Below are 20,845 nucleotides of genomic sequence, written 5' to 3'. Positions count from 1 at the left end.
CTTGTAATATCATGCAAAAACCACCTTTACCAACCCTTTCAATGCCACCTCTTTTTGTGACTGAGAATTTTAAAAGGATTTAATCTTAATAGCCATATAGACCTTGTAAAAACCTATAAAATTCTTTTTTAACGAACTTTCTAAGATAAAAAATAAAAAAGTTATGGTTAAAAAATCAATATATTTTTTTGAAAAAAAAAGGAGAAATCTAATTGGAAGCATAATAATGTAAGTTAGCGGTGTTTTTAGTAATTTTCCTTTTTTATTCTTCTTTATTTATGTATTATTAATAGATTCTAGAAGTTTGACTGGCTTAGAATGATTAGTTTTTAAAAAACTGAAGTTTCAAGCGAATAACGAATGTTTGCAATTTGGTAAAAAATGCCAGTTTCTTCAGAATAGAAAGATTAGCATCAGAAATACGAAAAAAATCCCAAGAACTTGGTTTGATAAAATTTGTTCTACGACGAAAATTGAGTGAATCGTAAATGAGTACCTATACCATCGAAAAATATTAATTTTTAGATATAAAACTAACACTTTCGATAGCGAATAAATCAAAAACTATTAATTTTATCAAAAAAATGTGTAGAACATTTTTTGCTTAGAATGTATGTTTTTATTAACTTTTGCGGTCAAAATATAATAAAAAAATTTCCACCCCCGAGATGGGTCGGCATCATATAGAGTTTGATCCATGAACTATCCAGTACTTATTCTCAAATTTTCAAGCAAATTGATCCATTGTGTAAAAATTGCGAGGTGAAAAGCTTTGGTTCCTGGACTATAAATTTGCTGATAAACTTTGACACCCATGTTTTTTTATTAAATAAATCGAAATACTTTGATTTTTGTAAAGCAGATAAAAAATTCTAAGTAGTCATTGTCATGTATTCCTGCATTCTTTAAGACTGTTAATTACAATGTTAAGACTCCAAAAGAGTCATTTTGTTGTTGTTTGTTTTTTGATATTATTTATAGGAAAACTCAGTGAGTGTGTTGTATTTAGAAATGAAACATCTTCGATACTTTCAATTGTTAAAAGGGTAAGTTATTTATTTTATTTAAAATTTTCTTCATTCATCTTATTTCATTATATGTAAATAAATTGGAAATGTTTGAACTAGAATATGACGCGGCTGTAGTTTCGTGTTGCAACGAAATTGAAAATGGTTATTCATTTTTGATTTACATGTTTACTCTGATTGGAGTACGAAGGGAACCATTCTCGTTGGACCTTTACCGCGCTGAGCAGATGGGACGGGAATTGTAAATTGTAGAATTCCCTCATCTTTCTTAGTTTCAGCATCCGTTATGGCTTGCAAATTCTAGAAGCGTAGAAGGTGTAACCAGAGAGGGTTCCCATTGTTTTCAGTCTGTTAGGTTGTAGAGCAACATTTTTGGTGTTGTTTTATGTACTATTGTGACTGCATGTCGGGGTTTGTCCTGGTTGGGTCAGAAAAATCAGCATATGTGCCTCCTGATGAGAGACTAACAGTTTCGAAACAGGTAGGGGTGCTTGCAGCACTCTCTGTTTAAACTAGAATATGACGCAACTGTAGTTACTCATTTTTTAAATTGAAAATGTATTCTTACTTACTTACTTACTCCGTGTCGTTACTACCCTTCGTGGGTTTTAGCCGGCTTGATAACTTGCCTTCCCTCTTCTATGTTTTGAGAAATCTCTATCCATTTCTCCACGCCCATAGTGCTTAGGTCTCCTGCTATGTTCTCTCACCACCAGAGTGAGGGCGTCCACATGATCTTCTTCTAGTTGGGACTTCTTCCCATCCGAGCCCTACTGTTTTTTGGTCAGACTGTCTTCCAAGGTACCCTGTCCATTGGAGTCTTCTGGACTATTATTTCTTTTATGGTGTTTGCGTCTGGGTATAATTCTTCGATCTCTTTGTTCGTTCTTATCCTATATTGTACTGGTGCTTTATGAAGCACAGGTCCGAAGATCTTCCTTAGGATTTTGCTTTCTCAAACACGTATTCTCTCTTCGTTTGCCTTTGTTATCGTCCACGTTTGGCTTCTATGCATCACTACTGATCGTATGATTGTTTTATATATGTACTTGTATCTTTGTACTTCTTAGCCACCGTGCATAGTTTAGTTCTTAGCACGGTGGCTAATTACTAAACATCAAGTAGACAAAGGCAAATATTTGGACCTACGAAGAACAACAAGAACAACAGTAATAGCAGCAAAAAAAATGTGGGATAGGAAATGCCAAGAGATCAACACTTACATAGGCGGAAGGAAGTGTTCAGAGACATGGAAATTTTTAAACAAAATAAAGAACACAGAAAGAAATACTACTTCTATTCAGTTAATATCAACAGAAAAATGGAAAGAATACTACGAGAGTTTGCTAAAAGAAAGTAGAGCCGAATATACCACACAATCACAAACAGAAGTATTCGTTGAAGGCGAAGAGATAGTACTGGGAGTTGATATGGTTAAGAAAGCTGTAAATTAACTAAAAAATGGTAGAGCTCCAGGGCCAGAAAATATTCCTGCCGAATTAATAAAATGTGGCACAGATAAACTCTTTCAAGCACTTACTTGATGTATGAACAAATATATAAACGGTGTCACACCACCCAGTTTATGGAAAGTAGCTTATATTTCTTCCATTAAAAAAAAAGGAAATAAGTTGGATTGCTCAAATTACAGAGGAATATCGGTAACTAGTACACTAAGCCGGGTGTACGGGCGCATTCTTAGAAATCTCATTAAGATGGAGTATAGGGAACAAGAAAAAGAAGAACAGGCTGGTTTCCGCGCTGGAAGGACTTGCACAGATAATGTCTTCTGCCTAAAACAATTAATTGAAAAAAAAATCAGCAACCAATCAAGAGACCCATCTCATGTTTGTTGACCTCTGTAAAGCATACGACAGCGTTCCTGTGACTAAATTGTGAAAATCACTACAAGAAACTAACATCAGCTACACTCTAGTCAAAGCCTTAAAAATCTATATGAAAATTCTACATCACAAGTAAAAATTGGCAACACACTATCTAAAAAGTTCATAGTTAACAAGGGTCTGCGCCAGGGCTGCTGTATTTCACCAACTTTGTTCAAGATATACGTATGTTGCAAAAGCACTAAACCATTGGAAACATAATTGCCACTGTATGGGTATAGACCTCGGAGAGGTTTGTTTATATACCTTACAATTTGCTGATGACCAAGTCATCATAGCTAATGATAAAGACGACCTACAGTATATGGCAAGAAAACTAAAGGAGGAATATGAACAGTGGGGCTTGGAAATTAATGTAGAGAAAACGAAATACCTACCCGTAGGAGCTGAGTTATCCAATATCGAACTAGAGGATAATGAAGAAATCATATCCTGTAGTGAATACACGTACCTGGAAGTAATCTTCGATAGAACGGGAAAAGATGATGAGGAAATAAAACAGGGGTAACACAAGCTAGAAGAACAATTAACTGCCTAAATGGAATACTTTGGAGCTCCAAAATAGGAATAGAGCAAAAATACAATATCTATGAAACACTTATTAAAAGCAGCCTACTTTACGGAGCAGAAACTTGGAGAATAGCCGAGAACAACAGGAAAATATTAAAAGCCGTAGAAATGGATGTGTTTAGAAGATCGTTAGGTATATCCCGTGGGGAAAGAGTTCGAAATGAGGAAGTAAGACGACGAATTGGAATAGATGATTACTTAACAACAGACATTGAGAGGAAACAGTTGATTTGGTATGGTCATGTTCAAAGAATGGAAGACACAAGCTTGCCCAAAAAGATTATGCAGTGGGTACCACCAAACCGCAAAAAACGAGGAAGACCCAAAAAGACATGAAAAGAAGGGGTAACCAAAGCAACGAGTACAAGGGATATTAGAGATGGCCAATGGGATGATAGAAGGCCGTGGAAGTTAGGCATTGGACAACGTCGAAAGACGTTCTAGAACCGATACATATACATATATATTTGTCCTTCTTGTTAGTTGTTTCGATTTTATAAGATTTTGAAGGGCGTAAAGACGTCTGTTGCCGGCTTGTACCCTATTGTTTATTTTTTGTGGTCCGTTATTGTTATTCCAAGATATTCAAATTCTCTGACGCAATATTGCGGTTACAAAGCAGTAGTTTAAATTTAATAAAAGTTTGTCTTGCTTGCTTGGTACGACATTTTATTTCTTGTTGGTGATCCCATTGGTCATTCACCATCATTCACAAGTATTTGAATGTTTTCACTTGCTGGATTGGAGCATTATCTACTTGCAGTTGTACTCTGAAAAGTGCACCCTTTCTTATTGCCAAGCATTTGGTTTTTCGAGCATTTATCTTCAAGCCATATGTTCTTCCTGTGGTAGGTATTTATTTTATTTAGCATCAACTGCATATATCATGTTCGTAATCTGTGATCATCGCGGTGTCGTCGGCATAACGAATGGTATTTATTGGGTACCCGTTGACCTGTATACAACAGTCAGTGCCTTCAAGTGCTTCTGCAAAAACATTCTCCACATAGAGGTTGAATAGCACAGGAGACAAAATCCACTACACTCCTGTCGCATCCCTCTTAAAATTTCAAATTTTTCTGTGTTCATTGATTTGTTCAGCCATAGGCGTAACCAGGGGGGTTTTGGGGGTTGTAACCCCCCCATTGGGATGTACTTTGAGCTCTATACGCTTAACACCATAGCCCTCGGAGACCTTCCAGTAGTTGTAACCCCCCCTTTCAGGTAGTTGTAACCCCCCCTTAGGATCATCCTGGTTACGCCTATATGTTCAGCCTCATTCATGCTTTTTGATTCCAATAGAGATTCTGGATAATTCTTATATATTTCTCATCAACATTAGCATTGTGCAGCATTTTTATCATTGCATCGTGTTTTACGGTGTCAAAAGCTTTTTCATAATCGAGGAATGTGATGATTATATCTTTTGTTTATCCATGCAGTTTTGTTAATTGCTAAAACCTTCCGGAAAACAATAGGTAGTAGCTGTTTCCAACAAAACATGGGCTTTAACAAAACACGGAGTCCCAAAGTTTCATAAGAAAAAAGCGAATATTTCGCGAAATAAATTACAGATCGAAAAACTAAAAAATACGTACTCAATATTTTTCAAAAATCTATCGAATGATACCAAACATGACTTCCCACGGAGAGGGGTGGTGGGTAAATTTAATATTATATTACGAATCCCGCGATATTTCGCGAAATGAACATCAGATCGAAAAACTGAAAAATACACTTATTCAATATTTTTGAAAAATCTATTGAATGGCACCAAACACGCAGGTGGTTTGGTGGGTTAATTTAAAATCTTAAATGGGCGCCGCCATTTTTTATTACAGATTTGGATTCCTTACGTAAAAATAAGTAACTTTTATTCGAGACATTTTTTCGAATTATGGATAGATGGCGCTATAATCTAAAAAAACGATTGTTGGAAATGGAAAATTAAATTAAAAATGGACAAATCCCCACTCAAATAGAAAACTTTACATAACTTTTTTTGGTTTTAGGACCTAGATACTCTTCACAACCCAATAGGTCCCCAAAGCGCTCGAGTGACTGCACAGTTAGCATACTTTGCTCCCCTCCCATTATATACTGTATATTGACATTTATCTAATTTTAGTAAATTGTAGTTGTTATTTGTTATTGATATTATTTTTCTTTTAACTGTATGTAAGCTTTGTCCATAAAATTGTAAAAAATTTCAGGGACAATAAAGCATATTACTATTCTATTCTATTTAACAGAAGTAAAAAATAACTGGATACTTGAATGTGAAATGTGAAGAAGAATTTATGGCTGAAAAAAAACAATGCTCAAGACATTATTTCTCACGTGAACATTATTTCGTTATTATTCTCTCAGATTTCAAATTATTAGAATATTAAATTTCTTATCCTTTGATACTGTTATTTATATTATTTTCAGAATATCCAATCGGATCTTCCCATAATAAGAGAATTTCTAGTTACCACAAGAGTATCTAACCATTTTGCTGAAACTAGTGTTACGAGCTATGTGGAAAACCCAGGCAATTATGCAAAGCAAACAGCTTTTTCCGTGGTTCTACCAGATAAAGCTTTTATTTCAGGGTTTTCTATGGAAATCGAAGGGAAAGAATATAAGGCCTTTGTGAAAGAAAAGGATTTAGCTAGTAATATTTTTGATAAGGTATATGTTCAATTTTTCACGTGCAAAAAATAATATTTTCTTTTTTACTGTATTAAACCCATAATTGCAATCCTTAGTTTTAAATAATTCTTAAGTCAACCGTGACTAACAGTTCGCTTTCTCTTGTGCTGGCTTTCGTTGGCAACACAACACTATCACTGTTGGCCCACAAAGGCAACAGAAGTGCGTATACATTCTCTTGTGCTAACCGCTGAAGGGTAAAATCTCTTTCTTGTGTTAGCTTTCGTTGGAAAACATGTTTTAAGTACTTGGACCTATCACTGAGTTCCATTATGGCTGAAAAAACACTTTTACTCTCTCTGAATTAGTGTAAGACGATAATTCGATATCAACAGACCGTTAATTGGTTAAAAACAATTAAAACTCGTACAAGAAACTGTTAAACCGCGTGTGAAACCGGTATATGTGACATGATAGAATCGCGATTGGCGAAACAGTGACTCGGTAAGATTTTTTATAAACTTTATATTTTATAAATTTTTTATTTATTATATTTTATAAAATTTTCTGTATTATCATAATCCCTCTATAGACCAGGGCTAAACTGTGAAAAACGTCTATTTTTGGATGTGAGAGGTGGCATTCGGATTTTTGCAGATAAAGTTAGGTAACACCTTCAGTAATAATAATTGATTTATGCTCCTTCTCAAATATGCCAGGAATATTTATAAAAAAATTAAAATATTTAAAAATTTCGAAAAACATCGATTTTTTTCTAATTTCTTTGCTTATAACTTTAAAACGATTTGTTTTGGAACAAAGTCGTACAGAAATAAAATAAAGATAATTGAATTTTAATGATATACGACTGGTCAAAAATGTCTTAACGTATTACCTTTTCTGCAATATAGCAATAAATACAAAATAAGAGGGCAAAATACGCCTGTTGTTATTCAATGTTTTTAACCACTTTGGTGGCGCTTAGAACCTTAGTAATTCGCTTATAAAATTCTTATAACCATCTACCAAAAAATTCAAATTTTTAGAAATCTTTCTGAACAAAAAGTAGACCATTTAGAAGTTGGCTAATTTTTTTGTATATAAAGAGGCGCTCTACCTACCTAATACACTTTACAGAATTAAAATCTGTTTATTTAAGGGGCTTCAGCAATGTTTCAAAATTATAAACAATTTTTTTGATTATAAATAAATAGTTACGTATTTTTTATGGGAAATAAGCCACAATTTTACTAAAAAATGAATTTATTAACGTTTCGAAGCCCAAATCGGGTTTCGTTGTCAAAATACAAAATACTATTAAAATAAAACAAACATGTTGTTGCTAAGTAAAAAAATTCTTTTAATAATTTATTTAATCTGACTCATTTATATTGGCAATTCAGACGTATATTATACATTTTAAAGTAGAAGACTTTAAAATGATATCGCCAATATTTATGAGTTGCGTTCCTGGGACGACTTTACTAAAAGATAGTTCATTCGATTACATGAAATCAATCCCAACTCAAGAATATCCGTTGCAAAAAATCATAGCATGTGATCTGTCTTTAAAAAGACAACCAAATGCAACGATGACAGTAAAATTCTCGCGTTAGAGATTCCATAGTAAATCACGAGGGAAAACCAGGAAAAAACCTCGTGATACTATCCCGACATCGTAAGTATTTGGTCTTACATTTAATCTACCTTCATTAATATCACTACCTGAAAGAATCAGATAGTAAAAAGAGAAAAATCAAAGAAGCGGCTCTAATTATGCTAAATGAAACCAATTGTGTCGCAAATTCCTCGGTAGAATGCAGTAGGATGTGGTTACCCATACTGAAAGAGGAAGTCAATAGGAAGAAAATACCACGATTAGTAAATCAATAACATATCGAGTTAGTACAAGTTTTATTTAGTATTACTTATTGTATATCTATGTAATATTATTATTATTTATAATTTAAACATATTAAAGTCAGAATTTGCTATTAGTTTTTTGAAGGTAGATTAAATGTAAGACCAAATACTTACGATGTCGGGATAGTATCACGAGGTTTTTTCCTGGTTTTCCCTCGTGATTTACTATGGAATCTCTAACGCGAGAATTTTACTGTCATCGTTGCATTTGGTTGTCTTTTTAAAGACAGATCACATGCTATGATTTTTTGCAACGGATATTGTTGAGTTGGGATTGATTTCATGTAATCGAATGAACTATCTTTTAGTAAAGTCGTCCCAGGAACGCAACTCATAAATATTGGCGATATCATTTTAAAGTCTTCTACTTTAAAATGTATAATATACGTCTGAATTGCCAATATAAATGAGTCAGATTAAATAAATTATTAAAAGAATTTTTTTACTTAGCAACAACATGTTTGTTTTATTTTAATAGTATTTTGTATTTTGACAACGAAACCCGATTTGGGCTTCGAAACGTTAATAAATTCATTTTTTAGTAAAATTGTGGCTTATTTCCCATAAAAAATACGTAATTATAAAAATGCCACAAGGAAATAGCTTCAGAACAACATAAATAAATAGCTTTGTTTAATAATAAAAAAATTAATTTTTAGTAATGCAAATAATCAAAACTAGTATAGTTTTAATTAAACTTTTAAATCCTGTCAGCAGAATTGCTATTTTATTTATTATTCAAAAGTTATTCGTGTTCAAAAATTGAAATTTTTCGATTTTTTGAAAGTTCAACCGCGTTTATCTCGAAAACTATGCATTCTACGAAAAACTTGTAACAACATTGTTTGTTTAGAATTACCCAAGAAATACAAAAAAATGTTTTATTTTGCGCAAAATCAATGTTATGTAATTCCTCAAGTTCTTTGTTTATAACAATCTTATCGACATCCGGATCAACTGTTACCCAAAAAATTCGTGTGCTACGGGTCAAAATACATAAAAAAACTTGGGTAAGTCCATCTAAATAAAGGAGGCCGTTGCACCCCCTCCTGGCGACAGCACTAATTGGTTTATAAGCAAAAAAATTGTTTATAACTTACTTATACATTACTGAGGTTGCTTAAATAATCCGATTTTAATTATGTAAGGTGTATTAGATAGGTAAAGCGCCTGTTTACATGTAAAAAAATAGCAAACTTTTAAAATGGCCTACTTTTTGTTCAGAAAGTTTTTAAAAAATTTGAACTTTTTTAAAAAAATTTAGATTTAAAAATTATTATGCAAAATCTGTTAGGTCGATTTTAATGAAATTTGTTGGACGGTTTAAGTATATTATAAGAATTTTTTAAGCGAAATACGAAGGTTATAAGTGCAACCAAAGTGGGTGAAAAACATTGAACAAAAACAGGCTTATTTTGCCCCCTTATTTTGTATTTATTGCCATTTTGCAGGAAGGTTAATAATTTAAGACATTTTTAACCAGTCGTATATGATACAAAATTTAATTATCTTTATTCTATTTTTTTACGACTTTGTTCCAAAATGAATCGTTTTAAAGTTATAAGCAAAGAAATTAGAAAAAATTCGTTGTCGATCGAAATTTTTAAATATTTTAATTTTTTTATTAATGTTCCGGGCATATTTGAGAAAAAGCATAACTCAATTATAATTAATGAAGTTGTCACCTAACTTTATCTGCAAAAATCCGAATGCCACATCTCACATCCACCTCCAAGTCTTGATAGTCTCCAAGATATCTTCCAAGTGTCAGCTTAGTTCCTGCCAGTGGCGTAACTAGCCTGACCTGCGCCCCAATGCAAGTATTCCTCGTGCGCCCCTATTCCCAGACTTATTCTTCTCCACCCCCCCCCTAACGAAACTAACAACGACATTTCTCCAGAGAAAGATTATACAAAGAAATATAACAGTAATTTTAAAGTTAATTATTAAAAAGTTATTATTCAAAAAATTAATTGAAAGTAAAATTAAGGGGCTATCCTAGTGTAAAAGTACGAAATTCACATACTTTTTTTTTTAATTTCTAAAATAAAAAGAACTGTACCAATTATTTTGAAAATTTGCATGAGCATTGCACCGTGAAAATAAAAACAGCTCCACTGCTGCAGTGATTGGGACTAATAGAGACCCTGAAACATGACATTCCAAAGTTATTATTGAAATATAAGTTATTTTCTATACCATCAACTAGGGGTATTTGATCGGATAAAAAATGTCAATTTGGCGGTTTCTGAAACTGCAAATGTTTTAGCTAATTTAAAAAAAAATTCAACACTTCGTTGTTTTCCCAAATTTTAATATTTTTCAAAAATCATAGTTGATGGTATAGATCGGAAATAAGTTGTTTTTTATTTTCACGGTGCCAGTATCTGGCGCATAAATCGTTTAATTTTTAATATTTTTTAATGAAAATTGTTTTACTTCTTTTTATAATACATGCTTATGCCAATTTTCAAAACAATTGGCACAGTACTTTTTATATTAGAAATTCCCAAAAAAACTACTTATATGAATTTCGTACTTTTACACTAGGATAGCCCTTTAAGTTACTGAACATTTCCAAATACCAATAATATAACTGAAGTAAAGATCACATTATATACTTAAAATTAATTAATGTACTTTTTAGGACGATAAAATATACACTACTTACTTTACTCAACATTTTTTATTTATTTAGTGCCCTATACAATATAGTATACATGATATCGCAAGCAACAATATAATGTTTATGTTCCGTTTCTCAAACTTTGATTAATTTTACTAGATGATGCATTCTCACAGTCAAACCTACCTACAGCTCATAGGAACAACACTGTACGTTAATTCCTATTCCCTGACAAAGCTTCTGCGGCTCTTTGTTTCTAGGAACAGTCTTGCTAACTTTTCTACATCTAAAGACCGAGCTCTTTCATGTTCAATACTAATTACTAATTACACTAAGATCACACAGTCTAGTATTGGACATAGAGTTCCTTAAGTAGTTCTTTATTATTTTTAGTTTAGAAAAAGATCTTTCACTACTTGCCACAGTTACGGGTAATGTAAGAAACATTATTAATACTGTACTTACGTTTGGGACACTTGATGCAATAAATTTCCTAATCAATAAATTATTCCTAATCAATAGATAATCAGCCAAGTGGCTGATTTTGCTTATTTTATTACTTTTGATATCGTCTTTGACTACATTTCTAAAGCAAATTACTTCATTGGTCAAAGCATGAGTCACATCAGATTCATATTTTTTACAAAACTCAGGGGCTGACTTTACAAGTTGTTCGTCAGAAAAATATAATAAATTATCTGGGTTTAAAAAACTGAACGTGTCAGTTATACATACCATAGATTTAAACTTTTCGTTTAACTGTGAAATAAGAATATCAACAGCTCTCAAAAATACCTTAACTTTAAAGCAATGCACAGGATCACTAAACTCATAGTCACTAGAAAGTTCGTCAAAAATCTTTACTTTTCTTTTGCGTTTGGAAGTCATTGTCAGTTTTTGGCGCCCCCTAAGGCCTGCGCCCCAATGCACCGCATTGGTTGCATTGGCGTTAGTTACGCCACTGGTTCCTGCTTAGTTTTTTACGGCACGAGACGCCAAAATTTATCCTAATGATCAATTACTACTATTACGATCTCGTTTAATAATATAATATATGTATTTCTTTATTGACCTTTATGTTTTTAGTCTGCAACAGCAGGACAGTCTGCTGGACATGTTGCTGTGAGCATGAAAAATTCAAACAGATTCACTGTAACGGTCAACATAGCACCCCTAAGCAAGATCCTCTTTAAATTACAATATGAAGAACTATTACACAGAGAAAATGGGCAGTACGAAATCATTACCAATATTCAACCTGGCCAAATTGTTAAAAAGTTAAAAGTCAGAGTAAGTGTTCAAATTTTAGTATCTAACGAAATGATAAAATCATTATTTTGTGTGTGGTGTGCAAGACGAAATACAAAAAACTATTAAAAGTTTACAGTAGGTATATTCGGACTCATTAACATATGATTTGCACACTATAAATACCGATGCACGTCATTATCTACGTCAGAGATCTAAGCTGACAGTGTTGGCAAATTACAAAAATTTTCTGAATTCGTTTTAAATCAAATATGTCACATAATTATTGCACTTATGCCTAATGGCTGCAATTCCAGTGTACTTGGTTAAACGATTCTAAAAAGGAACAGACCTAGGACTTAAATATTTTGTATTGGTAACATGTGACATCATTTCCTATGACGCGAATGTCGTGCAACGGTATTTATACTGTACAAACCATAGATATTTATGAATCATAGTCATACAGCAAATGAACGCTGAGTTCCCTTGTTAAGTGACTTCCTCAAGGGTGGATAATGTTTGTTTAATATTTTCACACTAGATGATATAAAAGAAAATAAAACAATCATTATCGCATTAATTTGACAATTTCAATTTATGACATTCCTATGGTACTAAAAAATATTAAGCATAACGTTCTATTTCTTACGGTCATTTAGTGATGGTTTTCAGTTGACTTGTTTTTTAGGAGAGTGCATATAGATTTTCACTTCGGAAAAAATCAAACAAGATAGAACTTTTTGTAATTTCATTAATGCCTGGTTGCACCAACAGATCTTAAACTCCAGCTTAGCTAAGCTCTGCTTATAGATACGACCACCGGAAGTATCACTTATGTTGCAGCATAATTTTGGATTCTTACCTTGTTATCAAGTATATCTATTACTATATTATGATATTCCTATTATATTTTACTGTAATTATATTTCATTAATTCTTATGATATTCTCGGCTTATGCCTAAGATCTGTTGGTGCAACCAGGCATAAGAAATGTTTAATAAACAACATATCAAAAAGTTCTACTCGAAAAGTGGGTGCTTTATTTTTTATTAAACAAATGAACTACGAAATTAGATGTTTTTTTTTAAATAACTCCGAAATTATAAATTATAGAAAAGAACTGATTTGACCATTAAAAAATTCAGAAAATTTTACAAAAAAATCTCATATAAAAATTTTTCTAAAATTAAATCTGTAGCCTCTATAATTTTTTATTTATAACGCTAAAGTCACCCTTCTATCACAAACATTGGCGCACTGTAAACTAGCGTACGCCGAAGTGCACGGTTGAGTTATTTTAATGTATTTCTTTAACTGTATGTATATCAACTGAGATTTTACAAATTGGACATGAAAGAAGAGCAATTAAGCTATCTTATGGTTATAATAAAAAGAAATAAAATATATGGGGATAAGTACGGTGTGGGCGGAAAATGAGACTTACATGAATTTTGTTTAAAAATGATTTAAAAATGTGTAACTAATACAATTTTTCTTATAAAACTCTCAATTTTACACAACTTACCTTTCAAACATCTTACTTAATGATGATTTAAAAAAAAATCTCAAAAATTTAATTTAAATGATACGACGTCTCAAAAAATGGAATTTTTGAAAACTTCGTAGTTTTACAGAATTGCCACCACTTTAAGACGGTATTACTCAAGTTTGAACAGATTTATTACAGTTTTATAAGTGCTTTTTTAAAGCTTAGGATGCAATCTTTAAAATGCACTGAATTATTGTACTTTAGAAATGAAATAAATTATTTCTTTTTGAGAAAATTAAGAAAGATAACAAAAATGTAATACAAAAACCGAAAATTACCAGCTAAAAAAATGTTTATACAAAGTGATCAATACTTTTTTCTGTAAAACTTACCTAAAATACATTTAATGATAAGTTTCAACAATAATAAATGTTCAACAAAAAAATTTTTTTAGCTCTTATACAGTATGTCTGCGTAACTTGGAACCTATTGATAAATACGAGGTATGTCAAAAATATGAATTTCGTTAAAGAGTAAAGTACCTTTATATTTCACAATATTGAAAATTGTTATTAAGAAAAGTTGTTTGGAATTAAAAAATATGTTTCAGTGTTCAATTATATCCTTCTAATTAAAATATTGTGAATAATAAAGGCACTTAACTCTTAAGAAAAAATCAGATTTTTTACATACCTCGTATAAAACTGAAAAAGTTTGATAGCTGATGATTGTATTTTAGATTTTAGACCAGATAGAGCATTTTTTTATGAAGAATAACCTTTTTTCGTAAAATTGATAATAAAATAGTTATCATAATTGTAATAAAATGATATGGGTATCCGTAATTTGAGAAAAAATTTAATTTTTTTTTTAGATTAGAATGATGTAATTGTATATTAAAACATGGTTTATAATTTCAAACAACTTTTCATTATAGCATTTTTTGATATTCTGGAATATAAAGGTACTTTACTCTTTAACGAAATTCATATTTTTGACATAACTCGTATAAAATTGATAAAATTTGCGATCTGATGGTTGAGTTTTATATTTTTGACTATCCAGAGCATTTTATGAAGAATAACTTTTTTTTATAAAATTGATAATAAAAAAGTTTTCCATGTGGTTCCTAGCTACGCAGACATGCTGTATAAGAGGTTCTGTATAAGAATTTTCAAATTGCAATGCCATATTCGGATTCAGCATAATCAAAAACAAAATAGAAACATATTTGATCAAAGTAAAATGATGAATTCAACGATATTTTTAAAATTATTTATACAAAACAATTGTTATTGTTTAAACAATTAATAAACAATTAGCGGCCAACTCTGCGAGTAGAACTTTTAACTTTAACATGTATATAAACTAACAAAAAAAGTTTTAGAAAAATATAAGCTTGTTTGAATTTTTCCGAAACAATGCATATTTTCGTTCTAATTGCACTCTCCTACAATTTTTATTGTTTTAGGTAATAATCAGGGAAAGTCAACCCTTACTTTTCGTGAACGCACCTTATCTTCAATCCGGTAGTTCAACGAAAAACCTCGCACAATCTACGGCAGATCCTCACTCTCGTTTCTTTAAAAATAAGGAAGGTACTGGAGCTGTGGTAATCTTTGAACCAGATATTCAAAGACAAGTTGAGTTTGCATGCAGTGGATTTGGAAATAAAGAGTACAATGGGTTTGCTGGACAGTTTATTGTAAATTATGATGTTCAAAGGACGAATGAAGGCGGAGAAGTAAGTGTTGAAACGAAAATTTAAACATTTTAGGGATTAAAACATATATATTCACAAGCTAAAATATTTGTCACTCTGATGACGAACCAAAATTGTCGTCACCAGAGCCATTATACACGGTGTTTCTTTAATAATTGGAAATAGTTTAACTGTAGCTTCCGGGCTGAAAATATTATGGTTTAACCCAAATCACCTAGTCCGAAAATGCTTCCTAAGGAGAAGAACAGAACAAGTAGGTCGAGGTGGAGGTGTAGGTCGCGGTGGATGCTATGTACTAGTTAAGTCGCGGTCGATGTCGACAGCACATAGCAAGGAGGTCACCTGCGCTGTCAGTCGAGCTAGAACCACTATCAAGTGAAGTAGTTTAATGAAATTTGAATGACAAAAAGACTGTGCTTTTGCGATGTTGCGTCAGTCAAGTGATGATAGTAATGAAATGTCAGCTGTAAATAATCAGATCCTTTCATATTTAAAAATTTACTCAATTTAATTACTTTAGAAATTCAAAAATAAACTAAATACAAAAAATGGATTATATAAAAAGTATCAACTACTCAGATAGCGCAGGTAATGACAACTTGGCTTCGAACGGACCAATCACAGGAAAGCATCCTTGTAGGCCGCGCAGTAGACATCCATGTAAAACAAACTCATTTTATTTTCAAAAGCATCGATTTAAACCCCCTGAATGGCATCGCGCTAAACCTCCACCGCGACTTACCTACCTACAACTCCACCTCCACCGAGACCAACTTGTTCTGTTCTTTAGGGAGCTAGTTGAAGATCTCTCTCTTTGAAGATGGCGTCTTTTAATTAGTTTTTTTTAACTCTAGAACGCTTCTATTTAGAAAAACGAAAACTGATACACCTATGTGTCTTCCAGAGATAAATCGATTCCATAAATTATAAATTTCTGATTTTTTCTGAAAATTTGATGAATTGTCGATTTATTACCTCTGAAAACAGCCTGGTATAATCCCTATTATTTGTTCTGCATAAATATGGTTCCATACGGTGGCATACTACAGTGGAGAATATTTTATAAACTCTATTTAGGAGCGTAATTTCCTGTCGTTAGAGGGTTCAAAGATATCTCCTTTTTTGTATAATGTTACACTCAAACTCCGAATTAGGACAATGTCCGAAATTTTTACTCACTTCGCGATGTGGACAACGTGAATTGCCTACGTCGCGGAGTGAGCATTTTATTCGGACATTGGCCTAAGCGAAATACCCAGAACGCGTTGTGGATAAACTAAAGTAATTCATTGCCGAAATAAACACGTTCACCGGAGATTGAGCAAAACCATAATACCCATAACCAGACGTGGGTAATCTATTTTACCCATATCGGGTTGTGGGTATTTGTAATTTGCGCAAACGCCGAAAAGCCTTCAAACACAACCATACCTTACACTAATTTCATAATAACAACTAAAATAAAACCAAATTTTCCTTAAAGTTCCATTCATTTTAATTAAAAAAAAAAAACTAAACAGTAAAATATAACAAGTATCTTATTGAAAATAGAAAAAAATTATTAAACCTTTTCATACATATATGTAAATCTTTTATAAGTCTTTTTCATACATGTACCACTTTCAATATTTATTACAGTTGTTTTCAGAAAATATTCGCTTGACTTGTCAGCACAAGAAGTGCTACCGTAACATTTAGAATTGCATTTTATGTTTGATTTTACACATTTGCAAGATCTGTCCGAACAGTTCTTCTTGCATACACATCTGGTGAAACTTTGTTTGGACCCGGGTGACGTCATTACTTCTATACGGACATTGAGCTGTTCATCAGGAACATACATCGATGTTATTAATAAATTTATTAGGAGCTGGGTGGAGTGGAAGGAGTGGGTGAACAGTACCTGCTTTTATTTCTTTGTTAAGCGTCGTTTAAACACAACGATAAGTCACAGCAACTAGTTGTGATGACAAGTTGAAACGCTGTTTAGACGCTGCGATTCAATGCGATACCACCTTCAACCCAACTCCAACTTTGATAAGTTGTGCGATGCACCGTTTACACACAATGATAAGTTGCAACAACTCGATTGACCTTGATAAGTTGTTTGATTTATCGCTGTGTTTAAACGACCCTTTATATTTTATGGTGTTGTTTCTCTTATTGTTGTTTTAATTAATTATATACGTTTATATGTGAAAAATCTTTTTTTGTTTTTTCCATGGCATACTGCTTTTCCTTAACTAAGTTTGCCGGTAACATTAACCGTTGTTTAAAATTTACACATTTCTTAAGATATCTCGAGATAGAAAAAAGGTATCGACATGCGGTCTTCGGTATTCTGTTGGTAATTTGGTCTAATTTTGTAATACAAAAATTATATAACGCCTCCTAGCTGGAATATTACTTATAAGACTATTTCGAAAATAAGATACTTACATTGACGAAAAATAGTTGTTTCCAACAAGATCAAGTATGCAAAATTCGATTTAGCAGAACCGAACTTGCAGCCATTTTTTCAAAAGAAGGTTACCACTCACCCCCACCTCTTATTTGCAAAGGTAGACTTAAACTTGTAAAATCAAATATGCGCAGAATTTTATGAACAATACGATGATCGGATTTCCAGTGCCCTTTCATTAGGCAAATTTTGTAAAATTTAGATTTTTTAATTTTTGATATTCAATTATGCCCTTTAGCGGTGGACCTACAATTATTAAAATAATTTCCAGACTTTTCTTTTAAATACTTTTGTTATAAATATTTTTTTCTCAAAGCTGTACTATAAACGGTTTCTGAGATATGGCCGAGAGCCATTCTTATTGGGACAACCGGTACATTTGTCATACAGCATGCCGCATGCATTACCCTCTTAGTATAAGTATTTTTTCAGGTACTCTATCAGGATAACTTCTTTTTTATTTCCTTTGCACCACAAACCTTAGACCCCATCCCCAAACATATGGTTTTTATACTTGACACCAGTGGAAGTATGTACGGTTTTAAAATGGAGCAGCTTAAGGATGCGATGTTAAAGATTTTACCGCAGTTAAATGAAGAAGATGTCGTTACTATCATTCAATTTGAATCGTACGTTTACGATTGGGATATATACAAAGGTAGAAAAGATGTGTTTAATTCCATGGACCCAGAACACTTACCTTACGGAAGCTTGGCTAGTCAGTTTTCGGTAAGAAGTAGTATATATATGTATATATATATATATATATATATATATATATATATATATATATATATATATATATATATATATATATATATATATATATATATATATATATATATCATAAAGGAGTACGACCGTCAATTCCAATATAACAAAGGAGCACTCGTAAGTGTAGGGTTTTATCGGCTTTTCCCACTTCTTTTAATATTGATCTTGCGGAATCAGTAGATGTTATTACACTTAAATTATTTTATTGTAAAAAAGTTTTTGGTGGTTTTTTCAAGCTTTTCCCACTTTTTTTTTTTGATAATAACAGTTACTTAATAGATTGAACAATTTAAAATTTTCCATAGGATAAAATTTTGCATTATTGATATTAATTATAAATTACAATTTGCTAAACTGATTTATAAATTTTCTTAAATTATTGCATATTTTTTCTTGCATTTTGAGCTGCGATATATGGGAGTTATACTATTGTACTATCTTATATATTCGTTAGTAACTGGATGACCAGTACTAACGTAGGCACTTTTCCATATAATTGTGTGAAGTGCCCTCACTTGTTTAAAATAAACTGTGATTCTTGTCTACGAGGTATAAGGTACATCCCTTGATTACTTCTTGATATTACTTTCACTTTTTAAACACTTTTATAACTGTTTTAAATACATCAATTTAAATTTTACCGCGCTGCGCTGCAGTTGTCAGTCACTCTTTGTTATAAAATTTTTTAAAGGTTGCCTGCCTCTTGGCGAGATGTCAGTTTACACCTGATAATTCAAACTCCATTTTCTTTTGTGTGTCCGTTGGGCTAGGATGACCTGCTGGTAACTATTCAACTTTAAATTTTCGAAGTTGCATATTAGCACTATATTCATTTAATGATGTTGCCTAAGGTTAAAATGAAGTATGCTTAAACACTACTAAATTTTTGGAAGTGTGAATCTGGTTTTTTCTTGGTTCATTCTTGACTTTGAAAAAAAAGCAAGCCAGCTTTTTTCCACTTGTTTTTTATATGTGACTGTTACCACATGGTCTTGTCTTTGGCTGTACTAAAGTTTTTAAATATTAACTATACACTTAAATGTTACATACTTATACATTACATTGGTTCATGGATAAGGTTTTTTTTACTATGTACATCTTATCTTTTGCTACATGTCTTTTTAAGGTAACGCTAGTGCTTTTTTACCTCTCTTTTGGATGTTGTTTCTTATAACACTCTTTTTGTAGATGAACTGATGATGTCTACTGAGCAGTAGACGAAACGTCTTCAATAAATAGATGAAGTAGCTGAATTCTTTGTCTCTTTTTTCACCCACTTGACCGATAAAACCCTACACTTACGAGTGCTCCTTTGTTATATATATATATATATATATATATATATATATATATATATATATATATATAGAAAGGATTTCTTTCTATACGAGAGAAGTCCTTTCATTTATTTCTACATCCTAGGCTTGTCTCATTTTATTTCACTCTGAACATCCTAGGCTTGTCTCATTTTATTTCACTCTGAACACTCATGTAGATGATTCTGACGAGTCTTTGATATGAAGACGAAACACGTGTAGAGTTTACCGACGGTGTTCAGAATGTAGTGAAATACAATCGCCGATTCTCTTATATTACGGTTTCTCCGTACTTGACGAATGCGTGGCAAATAACGTTGTTTTATGGATGTATTTGTGGGACAAACTGGTTCCTTACATCGTTTTCATTGCTTTTATGAAAGCTTTGAAATTCACAATTCACGTTTGCCGTTCGCTACTGAAGGGATTTCTTTCTATACGAGAGAAGTCGTTTTATTTAGTTCATAAAAATTTCGTACCTACCGTACTAAAGTCGGTTTAGTTTATTAAACGGCCTAGGCTTGTTGCATTTTATTTCACTCTGAACACTCATCTAGGTGCTCCTGACGAGTCTTTGATATGAAGACGAAACACGTGTTGGGTACCGATGGTGTTCAAAATGAAGTGAAATACAATCGCCGATTCTCTCTTATTGTATGTCTATACAGGGTGTTTGGTAAAGAATGGGCCATAGCTTAGCCTTAGATTCCTGAGCTTAAAATAGGTCGATTTTAAGCTAACTTGCCTTAGTACGAAAGTTGAAAATAACCGAAATACACAAAGTCAAAGTTACACTTTTATTTTATTTATTCTTTAATATTTCCTGACAGGCACGGGATAACAACACGAAATTTGGTAAGCGGGGTTTTTTTGGGATGATAAATCTAAATTTGCCACCAAAAATTATGTATTACCCAGAGGGCGCCACATACGTCTTTCAGCCCTCATTGTATGTACACCCGAAAAATATGTAAACTTGAAACCATAATAATTGTGCCAGTTCTCAGCTTTATGTCATTGCGTCACAAATTCCATTTGAAGAAGTTTGCGATACATTTTTCCAAATTTTTTTGGTTTTAAGTTATTTTTTGGGTGTAACTACAATGACACTATGCTAAAAATTATGTTGCCTAGCAAATTTA

General features: G+C 32.2%; 1 protein-coding gene across 1 annotated transcript in view; it reads left to right on the top strand.

The window, feature by feature from the left end:
* Positions 1 to 885: 885 nt before the first annotated feature.
* Positions 886 to 20,845, top strand: part of LOC114329398 (inter-alpha-trypsin inhibitor heavy chain H6-like) — a 54,704-nt gene continuing 34,744 nt past the window's right edge. Inside the window, exons 1-5 of the mRNA XM_028278488.2 lie at positions 886 to 1,046; positions 5,936 to 6,178; positions 11,775 to 11,978; positions 14,901 to 15,173; positions 18,046 to 18,342. Of these exons, the coding sequence (XP_028134289.1) occupies positions 924 to 1,046; positions 5,936 to 6,178; positions 11,775 to 11,978; positions 14,901 to 15,173; positions 18,046 to 18,342 (1,140 nt within the window). The 5' untranslated portion in view covers positions 886 to 923. The remainder of the gene's footprint in view (positions 1,047 to 5,935; positions 6,179 to 11,774; positions 11,979 to 14,900; positions 15,174 to 18,045; positions 18,343 to 20,845) is intronic.

Source organism: Diabrotica virgifera, chromosome 7, assembly GCF_917563875.1.
Source record: "Diabrotica virgifera virgifera chromosome 7, PGI_DIABVI_V3a".
In the NCBI taxonomy this organism is placed as follows: domain Eukaryota; kingdom Metazoa; phylum Arthropoda; class Insecta; order Coleoptera; family Chrysomelidae; genus Diabrotica; species Diabrotica virgifera.
This window is presented reverse-complemented; position numbering and strand designations above follow the sequence as displayed.